The sequence below is a fragment of the Vigna radiata genome, chromosome 3, assembly GCF_000741045.1.
Source record: "Vigna radiata var. radiata cultivar VC1973A chromosome 3, Vradiata_ver6, whole genome shotgun sequence".
In the NCBI taxonomy this organism is placed as follows: Eukaryota; Viridiplantae; Streptophyta; class Magnoliopsida; order Fabales; family Fabaceae; genus Vigna; species Vigna radiata.
In genome coordinates, this window is record NC_028353.1 from 11,594,494 (window position 1) to 11,610,916 (window position 16,423).

General features: G+C 33.5%; 2 protein-coding genes across 4 annotated transcripts in view; both read right to left on the reverse strand.

The window, feature by feature from the left end:
* LOC106757646 (probable acyl-activating enzyme 17, peroxisomal) overlaps positions 1 to 8,558 on the reverse strand; it is a 14,882-nt gene extending 6,324 nt beyond the window's left edge. The window contains exons 1-11 of one of the 3 annotated variants that reach the window (XM_014640371.2): positions 8,467 to 8,558; positions 7,933 to 8,256; positions 7,669 to 7,798; positions 7,117 to 7,385; positions 4,867 to 5,071; positions 3,478 to 3,518; positions 3,252 to 3,377; positions 2,966 to 3,039; positions 2,574 to 2,794; positions 1,900 to 1,994; positions 1,569 to 1,785 (exon numbers count right to left, since the gene is read on the reverse strand). In XM_014640371.2, coding sequence (XP_014495857.1) covers positions 1,569 to 1,785; positions 1,900 to 1,994; positions 2,574 to 2,794; positions 2,966 to 3,039; positions 3,252 to 3,377; positions 3,478 to 3,518; positions 4,867 to 5,071; positions 7,117 to 7,385; positions 7,669 to 7,798; positions 7,933 to 8,186 — 1,632 coding nt within the window. In that variant the 5' untranslated portion in view covers positions 8,187 to 8,256; positions 8,467 to 8,558. Of the gene's footprint in view, positions 1 to 1,568; positions 1,786 to 1,899; positions 1,995 to 2,573; positions 2,795 to 2,965; positions 3,040 to 3,251; positions 3,378 to 3,477; positions 3,519 to 4,866; positions 5,072 to 7,116; positions 7,386 to 7,668; positions 7,855 to 7,932; positions 8,257 to 8,466 lie in introns of those variants that run through there. The other 2 variants (XM_022779450.1, XM_022779451.1) reach the window with 2 other exon arrangements.
* Positions 8,559 to 10,043: 1,485 nt separating this feature from the next.
* Positions 10,044 to 15,940, reverse strand: LOC106757962 (ATP synthase subunit gamma, mitochondrial). The gene is made up of 9 exons (XM_014640831.2): positions 15,749 to 15,940; positions 15,580 to 15,623; positions 15,281 to 15,433; positions 14,769 to 14,882; positions 13,534 to 13,661; positions 12,117 to 12,239; positions 11,824 to 11,943; positions 10,732 to 10,853; positions 10,044 to 10,440 (listed from the first exon to the last, which is right to left on the reverse strand). Exons 1-9 carry the CDS (start codon positions 15,829 to 15,831, stop codon positions 10,371 to 10,373), a joined length of 957 nt encoding a protein of 318 aa, XP_014496317.1. The 5' UTR covers positions 15,832 to 15,940; the 3' UTR covers positions 10,044 to 10,370.
* Positions 15,941 to 16,423: the final 483 nt, after the last annotated feature.

A 16,423-nucleotide genomic window follows, 5' to 3' on the forward strand; every position in this document is an offset into this window, starting at 1 on the left:
AATAAAATAAAATAAAATAAGAACAATGTTTCCCTAATAAATATATAGGGACTATATTTCCCTAATGAACATAAACACAATATAAACTAAATATAATATCTCTAACACTCCTGATCCCTTATCTTCAACCAAGATGATTACCCTTAAATTTTTTCAGGACAATGATGTCCTGGACTATAGGCTCCTCCACAATGGAAACACCTTCCCTCTTCTCTCATAATATATTTAAGGTAAGGAAGGTTTCTGGTTCCTTGATTTCTCAGCCCCACTGTTTTGTTTCCTCCTACTCTTGATCCATATCTTATACTTGGTGACCCTATCCTCGCGTTGCTATCTATACCAGTTGAAGCTTGCATATTACTAGTGCTTTTGAAAGTATCTTCACCTGAAACGACCCCACTTCCTCCATGATACCGAAAAGTGGATGTATTATTCCTATATGAAGAACCACTACCTGCCAAGCTCTTTCATAGTTTCCTCCACATCCATACAACTTCCATAGCTCAAATGAAATCATTTGGATGATGTGGTTGAATTTGATTATGAATATTATTTTACAGCCCAGTACAGAAAAATGCGAACAGTTTGTGATGTATGTCTGTGGAGCTTGCAACACCAATGTTTCAAACTCTTTGATGTAATCATCCACCTTTTCATTTTGTCTTATTGTCACTAATCTTTCAAACACATTACCACACTCCCCATCTCAGAATCTTCTATTCAATGCAGTTGTAACATCTCAAGAAGGGTTGTTGAACTTCTAATGCCAAAATTTAAACTAGTGACTTGCATTTCCTTCCATACTAAGAGACAAACGTAATTTTTCCATTTGAGTGACATTCTGTACTTAAAATAATTTTAGCACTTGTTATCTGTTCTAACTGATCACCCCCTTTGAATGTGGACTATTCCAACATCCAAGGCCTCAACAATTCTTCTCCATTGGTAAAAGATTTGTTATCATGCACGGATCTTTCTTCCCTCTTTTCGTCATTGTTGACTAAATTCTCCCAACCTTTAGACCATTTTCCTCCTTTCTAGATTTCACGAAGGAGTTCTTTGATTTCTTTCATGTCTGGCAAGTTGTCTTTTACAATGGACAAGTTTGCTTTCAATTCTACAACAACTTTTCCCTGTTCACTGGCCTATATTTCCAATGTACTTAGTTGACTCTCAAATATGTCCCTTTAAGGATCCGACATGTTGGACCAAACTTGTTACGTGCCATCTTAGGAGTTGGCAAAACAAGATACAGATCATGTAAAAAGAGACCCGTTTCTATGTTATACAACAATTAGCCACCCAAAATTTCCTTCCTTTGACACAAGGCATTTCCAGTCACAACAAACTATTATACTCATCTCAATACCCCGCACTATAACAATATATAGACTTTCTCAAAAAGTCTCAGCCCCCTATAACGACTAATTGGTTGTATTTTTAAACTTCTTCCTATAATAGAATTTCCAACCCCTCATTACTTCCATGAACACACTAGCATGTGAAACACTGATAATTGTGACTAGTGATACTTCAATCAAAAGAAAAGTTGAATGAATAGCACTTACAATAGGATGGCCATTATCACCAAGAATATACAAACTGCAGCAAATAGCAGGCGTACTAAAAGCAGCTAATGCCTGAGACTGTAGTAGTGATCCACACACAAAGCCACCCCCAATTTCTGTACCACCACAATATTCAATGACCGGCTTGTAGAGAGCTCTCCCCATCAGCCAAAGGTATTCATCTACATTAGATGCTTCACCAGAGGAGCCAAAGCAACTACATCATTCAAAAGAATATTTCCAATCAAATATTTGATAACCATAAATTATATTCAAATTTATGCCCTACCACCTTGTTAAAGAGTAGATACACTTCAACTAAATTACTCACCGGATAGAAGACCAATCATATCCAGATGTGGAATTTGCACTTTTCCAACTCCGGACAATACTTGGAATAACACCAAGCATTGTTACTTTAGCATCCTGAAAAGGACATAAGTATCTGGAGTGAAGAACAAAATATACAAAATAATCCTAAGTATTGATAACTATTGCGATGTCCTTTGCTTGTTACATATAACAAGGTAAAAACTAACTAAATTTTATAGATCAAGAGCTGCGAGGTGTAGGCCACAAAACACATTCCATCCATCTACTTGGGTAATTGAACAAAAATACATGAAATATGTTTGACATCCGCCCAAAATGCACCTACCTACTAGTAGATTATATACTTAAAATGATAAATTAACAAGAGTAAAAAGATCTTAGATGAAAAAACTGCTAAAAATTATAGTTTCTAGTTACATTTCAGTGAATAGAGACATAAAACGAACATGCATTTTTTGTTTGTGATTTGTTTGCTTGAGTTCATGGAAATACAAAAGTAAAACAATAATAATAACATAATATTATCTTCCAAACATTTACTTGTTTTTCTTCAGATATGGTAAATTCTGAGAATGTACCAGTCTATGGATGAACAACAAGCATTCACAATTCAGAGGAAATAAAAGCCCATGGTAAAGACTGAAAATTTTGAACATAAAAATAAGTTCATACCTGTACGAACTTGGCAAAGCCAGACCCAAGAGGAGATCCAACATATAAAGCCATCGAAGCTCCATTTAGCAAGGATGCATATACTAGCCATGGCCCCATCATCCATCCGAGATTAGTGGGCCAGCAAACCACATCACCTTTACGAATGTCCATGTTGAACCATGCATCTGCAGCAGCTTTTAGAGGAGTAATATTGGTCCATGGAATTGCCTTTGGATCACCTATACCACCAAATGAGATGATATTAACTTAGCTATTGACCAGCTTCATATGGTGAAAGAAGTGTTGACATTGAATTAATTCTTTTTCCTCAAATATCCTTTTATCAACAATACAAAGCTTTTTTTAGTCTAGTATGTATCCTTTCAGGCCAAAAGAAAAAAAATTCTTACCAGTTGTTCCAGATGAAAAGAGAATGTTTGTAAATGTTTCTACAGGTTGTTCTGTTGCTATGAATTCCTTGCCTCTGTAGATTGCATGACAACAAATGAGAATTAGAATTCCAAGAGCATATCATAAACAATTGGAACTTTTCATTTTGTCATTAGCTCTAAGAATCAGTGACCATGATAATATGGTATCAAAGGCATATTCTCGGCCAATATTATATTGTTTCTCAGCCAATAATTTATTTGATAAATAGAGAATATCTATGAATAAATAGATTAAAGTGCATACTTGAGACTATAGACTTTCTCCAAAAAATAATGCCAAGAAAGATCACTGTTGCGCAGTTTCATGCTAAATTCAGATCCTTTGGTAGGGATAACTATTGCCATAGGTGACTCTGCATCTACAACTCTCCTGCATTTGTGAAGCAACAATGAGAGACCAAATTTTTGAGCAACAAAGTGAACAACTCAACTACAGTGTGTTTTTACCAAATAGTGAAAAGCATTTTCACCTGTAAAGGGGGATACTTTTGTCGCCACGAATAATGAGATCCTGAAACATGAAATGTTAAAGGAAATGGTAGAGAAACACGTGAAAAAACTAAATAATCATAACAACACAATTAGCCACAAAATTGACAACCATTTTAACAATAAGAATAATAACCAACCTATTTAGAAATAAACTGGTTCTTTAAAAACGTTCAAATTATTGGTTTATATGTAGGAAAAGGAGGAAAAGAGAGAATAGAGATTGGATAATATTAATATATAATGTAACTCCTATCTATAAAAGGTTGTCATGTAGTCCTTTTGCACTAAAGAATCATACTAGTGGTGACATCTCCAACCAATTTATTCAAGTGACAAGTTCTTCCTCCCATGAATCATACCAATGGTGACTTATGATGGTTAAATCACACCATCCTAAAGTAGACTAGCCCTAACTTTGGTCAAGATAAATTCTAGCCCTAGTCTCCATCACAAATGTTGTCTGGTACCATCTCATGTCCCAAATGCAATCTAGCTCCATCTATATGAACCATGGCCTCCTTTCTTGACCTAGATGCTGCACTGTGTTAATATTTTTAATTAACTTTTCTTTTTTATGCTTAGTTTTATAGTACAGCTATATGACCAACAATAGTTTATTATACTGAAAGTTGATCTTCAAAGAGACAACATGAGAAAAAAGAAAGTACAAGTAGCATAATTGAGAATATTAAGATAAATTCATAGCCACACAAAAAGGGAAAAAATGCATAGCTATTGTTTGTGAGGAAATACTGGCAAGACACCTATAGAGGAGAAGAAGATAGAAATTTGGTTGAAATGATTTGGACATTTGTAAAGGGCAATTGACATTTACAAAGAAGGCCATTGAGAGATGTCATGGTGAATAAAATCCTAAATATTTTGGTTTACGAGTAAGCATCACATAATCCCATGTAATTCACCTAACCTTGTATGGCAAGGTTATTACAGTTTTGATGGAATTGTTGTATCTTGCTATGATTGAACAACGTTATAGTGATGCCTAACATGAGTTTATAAAAAAAAAAAAAAAAAAAAAAAAAACTGAACCGAATGGCAATTCAGATCATACCAACCTCACCAAGCGAGACAAGACTGTTTTTATTGTTGCTATTGACAAGTTTCACCATAATTCGTGGTTTGCTACTTAATCAGGATTAGAGCAAATAGGAGCTGCTACTGATATTTTGTATCACATCAAATGAATATCAATTTTAGATTATTCTCTCTTTTAGTCCCTCCCTTAAAATCAATATAGTTCCAAATCTGATTAATGAGTTTAGTTTTCCTAGTAAGAAATCAGAAAAATCATTAAAAAAACCAAAATATACACAACCAAAAAAGTATAAGAGGAAATTAGAGTTAACCTGGGTAAATACGACTTTTGCTTTTGATATTCTAAGCCTGTTTGATATTTCACTAGCAGCAAAACTATCAGCAATTGACACAACAACATAACCTGCAAGAACAATAGCTAGGTAGATAACCACAGACTTCACATTCATTGGCATATCAATTGCAATTGCAGATCCTTTCTCCAGATCCAGAGAATTGAGAGCATATGCAACTAACCTACACGTTAAAAGAAATAGCAGGGTATAATTTTAATTTTATTAACATTTGGGTGTGAAGAAGCAAAGTGTAGAATAATCATACCATGCAATGTTTTAGATTCAAAGCTTAACCCAAAACATGCTATGAATTTAAGAACTGCTTCATACTGCTACCACGTATATCTTCTATCACAATATGATACAAATAAAAAATTCTAAATCTTAAAATATATAAAATAGCAAGAATGTAGTATGATCTGGACAATGCCTCTAGCCCAGAATAAGTATTGAGCCCAACTAGACTGGATGCTGTGGGGCCTAGACAGCTACCTAGCCCAAGATGCTGAATGTCAAGAGTCAAAGTACCTGAATGACTTGGTAGGATATGACCTCCTATTACAAAGGCTTGTGAGAGAAGAAATAAGGGAAATGGGAATAGAGCTATTTGATGTAGTTACAACTAGTTAGGAGTTAGTTACCACATTAATAGAGTTAGTTAAAGAATAAGAGAGTTTGTATAAATGCATTTTTGGGGTCTAGAGAAAGAGTGGGAAAAATATACGTTAGAAAGATATCGGCCGACCATGCAGACTATGCTTCAACCTGGCTACCTAACACCCCAATCGTGCTTTCTATCCCATTTCCAAAACTTTTTTCCATGGATTCCATTGCCATTTGTCAACTCTAACAATCAACTAGTTGACATGTTCACCAAGTTCATTAAAGGCCCTCGAATTGAATACATTTGTAGCAAGCTTGATACATATGATATATATGCTCTAGCTTGAAGAGGACTCTTAGAATGAAATTAGTTGTTACAAATTTCTAGGAAATTAGGCATAACATAATATGAGAAATTAGGATATGATTGATTCCTAATTATTAAGTGTATTTATTACAATTGATTTTGTATTATACTATAAATACATGTTGTGTGGTCTGCATTAGACACACAATTCATTCAGAGCATATACAATTCTATAAGATCATTGGCTAAAAAATTGAATGACAAGTTGAGTCCATGCTATTAACAGTCCTTACAAAATTCTAGCCTAGGTAGGGGCAGTAGCTTTTCATTTGGACCTGCCACCTCATACTAAAATTCATCCGCTATTCAATGTGGCACTCTTGAACATACATCCTACACAAAAATATCAACCCTTATCTGAAATACTAACAGAAGGTCACAAGTCGAATTTGTTTCCGAAAGCTGTGTTGAATTGCAGAATAAATGATGTGGGTCAGTAAGAGATTTTGGTTAAATGGAAGCAGTTACCAGAATTTGAAAGCAGCTGGGAGGAAGCTTTTGTTATTGCTGAACATTTTCAACAGTGCCACCTTGAGGACAAGGTGCATCCTGATGGGGCAGGTATTCATAGGTTATGAACCCCTATTACAAAGATTTAGGAGAGAAGAAGTAAGAGAAATGGGAATAAAGCTATTTGATGTAGTTACAACTAGTTAGGAGTTAGTTACCATGTCAGTAGAGTTAGTTTAAGAATAAGAGAGGTTTGTGTAATGTTTGTGCTCTAAAGAAAGGGTAGGAAAAATATATGTTGGGAGGATACCGGTCCCTCAAAGAACCAAAGTTATTGTTTCGTAATACCATACATTGAAGGAAATATACTGTTTTGGTCTCTCTTATCTATGTAAACTTCATCTTCCTTAAGTTTTCTTATCCAGTTTCTATAAGCACTAAACCCACAAAATGGTCAAAATCACAATCCCAGCTAAGTTTTGATAATAATCATGAGTAGAATGCCTCTAAATTTAGCATTGACACGGAATCCTCTTATTTTTTTTTTGTCATTTAAAGTTAAAATATATAACAAACATTTATTTGAAACAGTTTTGCTAAACATTGCTCTTAAATAATGGTTGAGAAACGTAGTGACAAACAATATTAACTTTTTCCAATAATAACTCTTCGCCTTTGATTCAAGTGTCTTTAAAATAACAATCAACAAAACCAAATTTTCAAGTGTTATGATACAATTTACAAATACAGTATGTGAAAAAGTATAAAAAGCTAATAATAACAAGGACGGGCTATTTGTAGCATACCATACTTCTTCACGCAGTTCCTTGAGTGTCATCCTTTGTAGAGGGAGATCATCATGTTGTTCTTCGCGCCATATTATTACTGTATCATTCAAACCTCTTTTGCCATTTATATTTATGCAATTCTGTGCTGGATTAATAGATGCTCCAGGAAGCCATTGACCACCTGGGTGTGATAATGGGTCTTCCCCTGTGGGGCTATCACGTAAGATGCATTCAGGTGGTTTGGAAAATGATATGTTCATTTCATCAAACACAGATTTCCAACATATCTGAAACAGTATACGACCACAATTACAAAGCTGCCAAGTGCAAGAAAACTCCCGAAACAAAAAAATCCCATCATATATATATATATATATATATATATATATATATATATATAGTGGGAGTGACAGCTTTAAATTAAAGTCTGCAGTTGTAACTGTGACTGCAATTACATTTGCATTTGCCTGCAACTTTCTGGAATAATAAGATTCTGAACTTTTGTACAACTTTACTAAGTATAAATTTCACACATTATAGAAAAACTGCATTGAAAAGAGTGTTTTCAACCTCGGGGTTTGAGACTGAGAACTTCAGGAAATCATCAAAGCTTGTAATTGGGTCCTTATAAGCCGAACCCAGAAACTCTTCCCCTCTCCTCTCTAGCAATTGCCAAACATTTGTCAAAGCAGCACTTTTCCTAACCACACATGAAACAAGGTTCAAAATAGAAAGCGTCACCAACCTTTCATTTCACTACAAGAGTAAACACATTTCAATCATTCACCACCATGAATCAAACAACTTCCATATAATTCAAAAAATAACACATACGGGTCTGGTATCCAAGCGGGTGGGTCGGGACCGAAATCCTTGTAGCAACCATAGTACAGCATCTGATGGAAGGAGAAGGGAAGCTCAGGGTTGAGGAGGCTGCTGCTGATGTGTTGCCACGTGGCAGGGGTGCCATCTCCATGACTTTTGATGATTTCTGTGAGACTTTGGTGAAGAGTGATAGCATCTTCTTTCGCAATTCCAAGGGATTCAATATCCAACACAGTGATAGAACTTAACGATTTATAAGCCATGCGTAATAGTAGTATTCAGAAAGTTGCAGAATTGCACCACCCACTTCACACTGAACTCTGCTTTTAGTTCCTGAAACCCAAAAGCTTCAAACTCGTGTCAATGGCAGGTTGATAGAAAGATAAACAACAGTTCGGAGATTGATAATTTATTCACGATTCAATGGTTAAAAAGTAAAATTGTTGTAAATTTTTGTTCTTATCTCAATGACTATAATAGATACAAAAGGAAAATAAAAACAAAATCTGATCTGTAAGAAAATTATTGGATACTTATCCTCACCTTCCAGGAATGGGACACCCTAGCAACATGGTCACAGTTTGTCAATTCACAATGTTCACTTACATTCAATGTCCGATACATGGCTACCCATCCAATAAATATAAATATTTAAAGGAACATTTGGTTTGGTACACCTTCCACATTCATGTGATTTTGCAGAGTCACTCACCAAAGCAATAAACTTAATTTTATATAAAATAATAATAATAATAATACGACAACTTTTTTTTAACACTATGTGTCATTTTTGTGATTGGTTTCTGTTTATAATTATTATTGATAGTAAAATAATTTTGGACCAATCCGATAATTACACATAAATAATATTAAAATATTATCAAAAATATTATATAAAACTTACTTTTAAGAACAAAAAGAATGAAGAGAAACAATTTGATAAAGAAAAAAAAGACTCGATTAAAAAAAAATACACTAACAAAAATAAATAAAAGAGAAGAAATTTTATTAGACTTCCACAAAAGATTGGAGATTTTGAAAAAGTAAAGAAAAACTTATATTTGTAAATCTCTTATATTATAGAATGTTTCTTTATTCTTTTGATATATTTTGTAATTTAAAAGATATACTTTAGCTGAATTCATGAAGAGTTCATAACTTATATCACTTTTGAATTTATTTGTGTTGGTTGTAATTTATAGTCTCTGCTACAAGAAATTGACATCTACAATATACACTTGTTTACTCCTTTTGTAGACAATGTTTCTAGAAAAGCCAATCATCTTTCAAAATACCTTTCACACCCAAAGTTGGAGTTTAAAATACTCAAAAGAAAAGGTGTACTCTAGGAAAGAAAATATGACTCTTTGAACCATTAACAAAATTTATGTTACATTCTTGTTTGATTCACATTCAATTCAATCATTGATCAAAAGAGAATTAAAAACATTTAGATCACTCAATTTCTAATATTTCCTTGAAACATTAATGTAATGAATTTATTTAGATTGAAGGAAAGTTTCAAAGAATGATAAAAAAAAATATATAAATTAGGGGATCAATTTGCAACCAATCAACTAACGCAATACCTATATCAATTGAACCACTAGATTAATGACAGATTCTATTAAATTTTACATAAATATTTTCTACTCACATTTTTACACATATAAGCCAAAACTAAAATAATCATAAAATAATAATTTTGTATATTATTTCAAAAATAAAAAAAATAAAAAAAATGTCAAATAAATATAAAAATTTTATGCAAGAAGAAAATATCATTTTTCTATTCCATATCTTTATTTGAAGGTAAAAAGTTCAACTTCCCGTTTGATCTTTTATAATTACCAAAATCATTCCCTTAAATCTCTACATTATAAATTATTTTTAAGAAAACAAAGCTTTGCTATCACAGTTAAAATAAATTTCAAAAATTTAAATAATTAAATATCATGAAATATATTTTTAAAATATAGTAAAAGTTACAGCTAATACTTAATGATTACATATTCTAAAAATTAATAAGCTGTTGATGTTAAATATTTCAGAAACAATTTGAACAAATATTCAATAAAAAAATGTTATAAATAATTTTATCTCACTTAATCCTACGGGAATAACACCAACAAGCATACCGCTTTAATAAAACACAGTTGTCCAACTGTTTCACAATGTTGGGGTATGAGAAACGAAGGCCCACATTATTAGAATGGGGAAAAATCTTATGATAATGCATTTCGAGTTAAAAAAAAAAAAAAAACAGACTCTATCTTAACGTAAAAAACACAATTCCAGTAGTCTCGACCATGGAATCCTGAAAATGGATCCCGCCATGGAACACTTATTACAGAAGTCGAAGGAGTGAGAGACTAAAAAAATGTGGCACCAACGATATTAACTTGATATCGCCACTGTTGAGTATATTACAGATTGCTCCCCACCAATTAACCTTCCAGTGCTGAAGCTCCAGAGATAATCTCTATCAATTCTGTGGTGATAGATGCTTGACGAGTTCTGCCACAAAATTAACAGAGACCAGTCAGTCAAAACAGAAAGTGCAAAACTGTATTGGCAGATAATAATGGAATCATATTGGATAGCCCAGAACCAAAGAATAGTAACAATGATACATGAAATGAAACCCTCTTAACTTTAAAGATGTATTAATACTTAGTTTCTCTCTCTTCCAATTACCAATACTGTTTAGACTTACAAGTTCGTACCCATCATTTTATATATTTCCCACTAAAGAATTGAATGTTGAAAACGATTAAACAGGTATGTAGAAGAGAAAGAAAAAGAGACCTGTTATAAGTGAGGGTGAGACGATCAAGCATGTCCCCAGCGTTCCTACTAGAGCTGTCCATGGCTGACATTCTTGCTCCTTGCTCACTGCAAGCATTCTCCAACACCGCATTGTACATGACCTGCATAGTGTAAAAGAAAAGCATGGTCGTAAAGAAAGACATATAAGCTTCTGAAACTGGAACCCAATGATAAGGTGAGACGTGTAATAAAAGGTTAAAATGGGCAACTAACAATGTAAACGAGTTTTTTTGTATGGGACCTCCAACTTCATATTTCATCTTTACCAAACAACCTCCATTTTAACCATCCCTTCTATTTCCTCTCAATTACATGCTATTTCACCAAACCAGTGTACAAGCAACCACAGGAGCAGTCCAGTAAGGAAAGGGAGAGGGAGAGGAGGTGGTGGTGGTGGCGAACACAAAGCATATGTTTGCTATAATGTGTGAATTTTATTTATCAAAATTTTCATTTTTCTTATTGACATGGGAAAACAATTCAGAATTCGTCCATGAGAAGGTCTATTAAAAGGAGGATCACACATTTTACTAGTTAGCATTGTGGTTCTTTCGGTGTATAATATATAACAGGAATAAATTCCGAGCATTTGTCAAGTTTCTTTCTTTTCCTTAGTATAGCTTCAATAGTTGTGGGTAAGTCCTGGCACAGCAATAAGGTCGTTGCCCCAGTCTCTGGAGGTCACCAATTCCAATCCTAGAAACCTCTTCCCGTGCAGATAAAAGGACACATACATTCACCCACCATACACCGCTCATGTTTAGACCTGCCCTGGGCTCCAACAATTAGTCATTTCATCAGGGACGATTTTCTCTTGTGAAGATATTATTTTATTGCCATCAGTTTAGGAAAAGTAGACATATAGGGTGTGGGGTATTTAGATGTTTTTTTTCTATCACTTTGACGTGTATGAAAAGATATCGAGTTATCATTTCCTATGAACTAAGTAAAAGAAGCATTACCATAAAATTTCAAGAGGCCAATACCATATGTTTATATTAATATCCATTATGGTAAAGCAAAAAAATGCACTAAAAGCTAGACCGTCAGAATGTTTTTAAAATTACTTACACAAGAGAACTGGAACTCAGCCAGATTCTGAAGAATTTCAGATTTTGTCTCGCCACCTTCAATCTCATATGAATCTAGTTCCCCAAGCTTTCCTCCTGATTCAGCCTCTCTCTCGATAACCTTCATTAAAATTTTCTTACTTCATCAGTTGAAAGTAAAAGGTAGAATACCAAAGCATATCTTTCCAAAACGTGCCCAAAATATCAAAGCAACAATAAACCAAGATTAGATGATAGGACTCAGAAAAATTTTAATACTGTAGACAATATAAAAAATACAGTACATAGAAGTACCTCGGGAGATAGTATAGTTGACACTGTTGGCAAAAATGAAACAACAGAATGAAATTTGTTGAAAACAATCCTTAATGCATCATACTCCACATTCTTTAGAATGTCATCTGCCAAGACAGACACCTGAAACATCCAACAAATAGCATAAGACAAACGGCCACATTTCAATGCAAGATTGAGTAAATCAAGCATATTTATTTTAAAAGTATATGTCGGAGACAAATTTCATTTGCAGGCACCAAAATCAAGTAGTACAATATGTTTATTTTAGCAATGAAAAACATTAGCTTAGTTGTATGTTAAGAATGCTATATAGAATATGTCTGTGTATATGTACATACATACAAACACACACAAACACATATATTTATTGTTTCAGTACATCCAATAGTCTCATTTTTTTTTAGGAGATAAGGTTAAGATCAATTTAAAAGCGTCTTTCTTTCTTAACACTGAGATACCTTTTAAGGATAAGATTATGATGAGGCCACCAATCTCCAAAACAGACAATACTTTGGATGTATTGATTAATCCTAACAATGTTCAACCTTAGTGGACTTTAGGTTAGAACATCATATGTGGAAATGGAAAACTGGTTCCAAAAATGAACCCTTGTTACCCTTAGCCTTTGACTAAGAGGTTTCTTTTAGTATGCTCAATAATCTCACATCACTTACAAATTGATCAAGAGCAATTTGAATACACCTTCCTCCAATAATCCTCCGAGACACCTTTTAAGTACAAAAACATGATGGAACCACTGAATTTCTAAGCTGACAATACCACACATGCAGTCATTGACCTTGTGATGCTCTATCTTAGTGGACTTAATATATATATATATATATATATATATGTATGTATGTATATATATATATATGTATGTATGTATATATATATATATAGTCAACCAAAAATCTAGTAAACCAAACATGTTCTATGTTTGAATTTCAACAAGAACAAGATTTGCTCACCTGAGTCAGGTTGGCTATAAAGGCCAACCGTGCATATTAGGCTCAATCAGAAAATGTGTTATTAAAACCATTTAGAGGAAGGTTATAATTTCAGTTTTTCTTCTAAAAACTTAATTATTAAGCAGCTGAGCAGAGAAAATAAATTGCATTGAAAATATTTGACGTAGTATTTTATTATTTAAAAGCATTCTAAAATTTCACATCTGTAACATATTATGTTACTGTTCTCCGCTTCAACCTCAATATTCTCCATTATTTGATTCCTTTTATCCTCACAAATGGTTGCCTATTGAAATACCAAACTGTCAAAATCTTCATAATTTTGGTTCTATTACCATCTGTAGTATAATCAATTCAGAGAAAGCTTAATTTTCAGACTATAGAGTAGATTAAAAACAAAAGCAGGCTCTCGAAAAAAAAATGTAGAGGCAAAACAAGCTAACCTGAGTATAATTCAGAGGATTCTTCTGCAATTCAGTAAGGGAGAGCTCAATGTCTTTCTTTGAGTCACGTACCAATTGAGCCTTAGCCTTCTCTCCCAGTATGACATATTTTGTCTCTTTATCAGGCCCTATTGAAGTAAATAGGCACACAATTAAAATCGTAGTTATCAATTTCAGATAGGTCAACTTTGAAAACACAACAGTGGGAAAGTGGATTGCGGGATGCCTTCTAATATTAAAGATTATACATACAAATTAAATATTCTATACTACATATAAAATGCTAAAAAGAAGTATCCTTTAAGATATACTCATAATTAATATGCAAAAGTTTATGTATATCTTAAAGCAAATATTTTTATACCTAAAATTAGTAAAACTCAGAATATCAAAAAAGGAAGAAAAAAAATGGTGTGCAACACTGCTATTAGAAATGGACCAGGCTTAGCTCAACCACCAAAACAGCTGAAGGGAGAAGTATTGATCATATAACTTATAAAGAGAATTACATCATATTGTAGCCAATGCGAGAAATCTTAACACACCCTTCACACTGTAGATGAATATCTAGAGTATGAAGTTAGTAGGACTGGACTTCTATACTTGGCTTAATATTAAATCTAGATTGAGTACGATACTAAGTTAAAAAAGAACTTGGCCCATGTGAACCAAAAGATAGCTCAACAAAGAAGGATGCGCATGTCTTATAAGTAGGATTCTGGCCAGAGTCCTAACCAATGTGAGATATCTTAAAAACCTTACACCTAAAACTTGATATCTACATGAGACCCAATAGTAAGATCGCCCAGGCTTGATTTTACAGTTAATATTAACTTTATGACTTTTTAAGATTTTGGACATACTACATGTAAAAAGCAAATGATCCCCCGTTCACATCATATAATATAATAATTTTAACCCAATTATCAAGGTAAATTATTTCAAGAGCATGCATTATAGTGATATTTTTTCCTCGCTTTCTTGATTGTATTGTATAAAAATCTAGGGACCACGTCATTAGGACTCGTTGACACTCCTACTAAAGTATATTACATAGCAAAAAGGTTCTGTACATTGAAAATAACATAAGCCCGTCAGTTGGTTAAAAGGATTCAAAACATTGAGTGGTCTAAAACCAGCCAACATTACAAACTTACATTTCCAAACATTTCACTTTTAATGTTTTAAAAACAAAGCAGTATAAGAAGTCTGTAACAGACACATGCAAAAATTACCGGAATTCAATTTGTGCAAAACCCTGCTTATCTTGACAGATGTGGAATTGATTCCACCACAAAGACCTTTGTCCGAGGAAACGGTAACAACAACGTTCTTCTTAACATCAGCACCTTAAAAAAAACAAAAACCAAACGTAGATCAGGGCATCGTCAGAAAAATAAAATTAACAAACATAAATCTAATGAAGCAATTGCACATGTTCAAGATTGCAAATTCCTAACAAAGATCACGTTAATAATAATAACAACAAGAAATGCAATACAATACAATAATTTGCACAACATCAACTTCTGCGCCAACTTCTTTCTATCACGTCATTCGTTACAATTCAAATTCTCTTTTTTTTTTTCTCCCTCGCTCCATTGTCGTACAAGTAACACTTCTCTACTGATAATAGCTTTTCTAGACAATTCATAAAAATCTAAAACAAAATTCATACGCATTTTAGATCACGATACAGGGTACAACAACAATATTGAATAATAACAATAATGATAAGAGAACATACTGGGATTGTCACCGAGAAGGGCAGTGAATGGTTGCCAGAGGCCACGAGAATTTTCAGCTCTTGTTTGAACGGCTCGAAGCTTGGATGCGGCAACCATCTTCATGGCCTTGGTGATTTTCTGGATATTCTTCACACTCTTCATTCGGTTCCTCACTGCGTCAATTTCATTAAACCGTTACAAATCAACACTCGTTCAAGTCCAACACAAGGACACAATCAAACACACAAACACACAAAACAAAAACCTATTCCAAGACCAAATTAAGAAACGGCGAAAGGGAGAAGAAAACCGATCGTACCTACTTGGGTGGAAATGGAGCGCGAACCATGAGGAGCTTGGTCTCTGTCAAAAACACGTTTCTAATTAGCGTGTAAGATCGATAATACAAATTCGAGATCTGTGCAAGAGGGGAAACAAGAGAGTGGAATTGAGATTTGAGGAATGGTAAGAGAAAGGGAAGAACTGACTGAGAGATGAGAGAGGAATGGAGAGCGTTGATCGGTTGGGTCAAACGCCTCCCTTCGCGACGCAGAACAGCAGCCATTGGCATCTTCGTTCGTGATCCCTCTTGCGAAACCCTAGCGGTGTTACACACAGACAACTGAAGAAGCCCCTATTTGTTTTCGTTCAGGAACAATGCCAACACTGTTCAATGCGGTCTCATATATGTATGGATGTTGCGTTATGTATCACATGCCCCACGCACATTTCTATTCCCCGTAGGTTTATTACTGCTTTACTAGGAAAAGTAAATACTAGCAAAAATAAACGCTGTAAAATTGCAATTTAGTTAAATATATATATATATATATATATTTCCCAAAAGAGAGAAAAATGTTCATTCTTAACTTTTTGAAAAAAAATCTTTGAGAATATGTCATGGGTAATTCTTATTCATGCATAAAACATTAAAAGTAATGAAAAAGAGAATGCGTGACACATTTTTATAAAGTACATTTTTTTATTCTGGCTATCATAAAATTAACTTTTGTTGTATGACTATATTTATGTCTAATTTATTTTCGTGTAGGTAAAGTTTTATTACATGTGATAATGTTACTAATAGAAATTTAAAAACAAGTATATTATTTTTTAAAGATTTTTGGGTGAAGTTTTGTCTTTAAAAAATATTTTTAAAGGAT